This window comes from Camelus ferus, chromosome 3 (genome assembly GCF_009834535.1).
Source record: "Camelus ferus isolate YT-003-E chromosome 3, BCGSAC_Cfer_1.0, whole genome shotgun sequence".
Lineage (NCBI taxonomy): Eukaryota > Metazoa > Chordata > Mammalia > Artiodactyla > Camelidae > Camelus > Camelus ferus.
This window is the reverse complement of record NC_045698.1, coordinates 6777386-6781365: the sequence shown is the minus strand read 5'-3', so window position 1 is coordinate 6781365 and position 3980 is coordinate 6777386. Positions and strand designations below refer to the sequence as shown.

Sequence of the window (3980 nt, the reverse complement as noted above, 5' to 3'; positions counted from 1 at the left end):
GTACGGTTTCCCTTCCAGTTTTCTCAAAGTAAGATTCATCCTCAGTGCCCTTTATGACACCTTTGGACGAGGCAACAGGGACCATAAGGACACGTGCCCCTTGGGGGCTCTGCTGGGACCGTTACGATCAAGTGGCAGGTTGGAAAGGCTCCAACTCCACAAATGTTTAATAATCTCTGCCCCCGCCTTGTGCTCTGGTGGTGAGTTTTCCAAAGGACCAATTTAGTTTTATGGCACATTGTACAAGGAGGCTTGAGATTCTGAATGCCTTGGGGACAGAAACTGCTTTACCCAACTTTGTCCCCACAGTGTCAAGACAGTGACGCTCCACAGGGGGCGGTTTTGCCGCTCAGGGAACATTCTGCAACGTCTGGAGGATTTGGGGTCGTCACACTTGGGGCGGGGGGGTCTCCTGCTGGCATCTGGGGTAGAGGTGGGGGGTGCTGGCAGACATCCCACATGGTGCAGGGCAGCAACCGCCAATAAATAACCAACCCCAAATGTCAGCAGTGTCGAGGTTGAGAAAACCTGATTTAGCATCTGACTCCTCGCACAGAAAATATTCTAATAAACGCTAATTTCATTTTTCCAGAAATAGTCTGCTAGATAGTTATAACAACAAATTGAATCATGTCCTCTTTTATCATTACATTTCCACCTCCGGGACAACTAGCTCACATCATAAAATTATCATAGTTCTGAAAAAATAACGGAAAAGTTCTGAAGCCCTGTATTATCCCGCAGGGGGCTGGTTACCGGTGGGAGTGGTGTTGAATGACTGCTGGTTTTCTTGTATACCACCTTCCTTTGAGCTTTTGACCTCTTGTGCACACATGCGTGTAAGCCTAATTATTCTGCATTTATATTTTGTAATGCTTTGTATTTTATCATATGACTGTTTTAAATTCTAGGTGGTCCTGAACGGTTCACCCACAGCGTGTTGGAAAACAACTACTTAGGGCTATTACATTGCTGATTGTACTGTGTCATTAGAGCAGAAATGATGGTTTCAAAACAGTTTTCTGTAAAGAATGCCTCATAAATGTTAAGTAGAAACACACCTATAGGCACAATGAAGTATTCATAGTGGAGGTGACAGATGGAGGGGCTTCCACTGATTGTGTAGTGGAGGGGCCTGAGCCCCCACCCCTGAGGGTGTCTGATTTCACCATTTGCTTGTGATTAACCTGAAAGCTGAGTAGACCTGGAAAATGCAAACACCATCATTAAGAAGCAAATTGTTGCTAGAGTATCTCTTTCGTATTTGACTGCCAGGAACCAACTGAGAAAACGGTGATACAGACAGATGTCCCCCACATTCCTACCTCACTGCCTTTCTTGTCAGCGTCATGTCCCCCAAAGGGGTCCTACTCTCGTTGAAGAAAAACAAAAAACTTGAATAATCCAAACTATCCCCAAGTCTATACCTACCTCTTTTTTTTTTTTTTTAAGTAACTGATTTTTTTCTTCTCAGAATGCTGGAGTCACAGCTCATTAGCCATCTTCTCTTGACAGCGATACAGCTTCTCACTGGGCTTTTTGTAAATGCCATCATTGTGGTTGTGCACGGCACGGGCTTGCTCAAGCACAGAAAGATGATTCCGTTGGAGGCCCTTGTTTCCTGCCTGGCGATGTCCAGGATCTGTCTAGAGCTGGCCATCTTCTACCTTAATCTGGCTGTTTTTAACTTGATTGACATCCGTCAGTTTGTGGGGAAGTTTGTAATTCTCTCCTTTGTAAATGAATTGGGGCTGTGGTTTGCCACATGGCTCAGCGTCTTCTACTGCATCAAGATTGCCAGGATCGCTCACCCTCTCTTCCTCTGGTTGAAGCTGAAGATCTCCAAGCTGGTTCCTTGGCTGATTCTGGGGTCCCTCCTACATGCATCTAGCACCTGTGTCTTCCACAGCAAACAGCCATGGATCTTTTCCGAAGACCTCCTGGGCTTTTCCTCTCAAAATGCAACAGCTGAAAGCGAAGACATCGCTACTTTGCGGTTCACCCTTCTCTTCGCTGAGCTCTCCTTGCCATCACTCATCTTCCTCGTTTCTGCCCTGCTCTTGCTGTTCTCCCTGGGGAGACACACCTGGCAGATGAGAAACACAGCCGCAGGCCCTTGCCCCCGTGCGCGCGTCAGGTCCCTCCTGTCCATCTTCGCCTTCCTGGTCCTCTACCTCTGCCACTACCTGATGGTTCTTTTGCTCTTTTCTCAAGTTTTCAAACTTACAAGCCTCAGATTTCTGTTCTGCATCTCGCTGGTTGGTTCCTGCCACTCCGGACACTCTATTATCTTAATTTTAGGAAATCCTAAACTGAAACAAAATGCGGAGAAGTTTCTCCTGCATAGAAAGTGCCGTCAGTGAGAGAGAACTTTGATCCCTTCAAAGAATTGGCCATTCAGTGAGGTAAGAGTGCCTGCCGTGCCTCCCCCAGCCAAACAAAGAGGCCTGTCCATAAATACACAGAACATCAGCTAAAGACTGTTTGTCCAAACTGAGACATTTTTGTGGATTGGTTCCTTTGTCAAAGGGTTACAATGATTTTCAAAGCATAACACATGTGGGTGGATGACATCAGTGTCAGTTTTCTCGCTGTGACGTTATTCCATCTTCTTGCAAGATGTCACCTAGTTGGGGAACGCTGGGTAAGTGGTGGGGGGACCTTTCCATATTGTTTCTTACAACAGCATGTGAATCTACAAGTATTTCCAAATAAAAAGTTCAAAGGAAAATGAAAGCACATGTTTGAACGTGTGGTGTCAGAAGGTGGCATGGATGTCGTGGAGACGCCGTGTGTCTGACGTCCCGTCTCAGAGGATTTGTCCTGACTGAGATGGCCACCTGCTCATTTCTCATCTACCTGGATATTATTTCTGCTCTGCTTGTTAGAGTCACAGACAATAGAACCATTTTTCCCCATCAGATCAGAGAGGAAGCCGAGGACAGCCTGGCCTTCTCTGTCCGTGTAAACAGGTTCACCTTCTCCATGCCGCCAAGATCCCAGGTGCCATGGTGACGTGTCCCATCACCTGGCAAAAAGACAGATAGATGGAAGAGGACGAAGAATCCAGGGCTGAACCCTCATTTTTCTGTTTCCCCTAACTGGACGCACTGAACAGACAATAGCTTGCAGAAATATCTCATTATGCACTTCTGTGCTCAGCTTTGGGACCCTTTCAACTGATGCTGGCAATTTGGAACTCCTATCACATTGCATGTCTTCCCAATGAAGCAACATCAGTAGGCGAGTGGGCTGGGGGTGTCTCCCATCTGCTTGAAGTCACAAATGCATTTTCTATCTGGCTGATGATGTTGGAAGCTAGGAGATATACATATATTTCTAAAACAACTTCAGAATCCTTTAGCTTCTAGTGCAGCAAAAGATGGTCCTCATTTTGGCTACAGCTTGTAGTTCACATGTGATGACAGCAAATGTGTTTAGGTTTGGATTTGCCAGTCACCAATAAAGAGGATTCAAATATCAGTTTACACATCCAGGATATGCAGGCCTGTTTGTACCAATCTGAGGTCTTTGCTTTAGAAGACGCAGGGCAGCGTTCGTCCTCCCAGGTGTGGGAGGGCTCTGAGGCTGCTCCTCCGCTTCCCGCAGGTCTGATACTTTCATCTCCAGAGCCGAATAACAGCCTCCATCTTCCCGCGGTTTCATTTCCCCCCATCCCACTAGGCGGGATGGTTCCTCGCTAACAGTGCTCTCGGGTGGCCAGCTCTGGGAAGAGCCGCTGTGTTCTGGAGGTGTTGATACCTCCTGCTTTGGGGGGGACAGTGAGGAATCGTGTAATTTCTGTTCATCTCAAGTTCAGATGCCTTCTCCCTGAATCGTGGTGTGTATTCCTGTAGGTGGAAAGAGGGAGAGTGGGAGTGATTTCAAATATTTGGGAAAAAACCTGTAAATATACAATTCTCCTGTGGCTTCTTTACTCAGATGCCAAATTCTCATTCAGCTCTGCTCTGATAATGCTG

The 3980-nt window shown here is 46.7% G+C and overlaps 1 protein-coding gene across 1 annotated transcript; it reads left to right on the top strand.

Moving 5' to 3' along the window:
- Positions 1–451: 451 nt before the first annotated feature.
- On the top strand, positions 452–2852 carry TAS2R1 (taste 2 receptor member 1). The gene has a single exon (XM_006195268.2). It carries the CDS (start codon positions 1476–1478, stop codon positions 2361–2363), a length of 888 nt encoding a protein of 295 aa, XP_006195330.1. The 5' UTR covers positions 452–1475; the 3' UTR covers positions 2364–2852.
- Positions 2853–3980: the final 1128 nt, after the last annotated feature.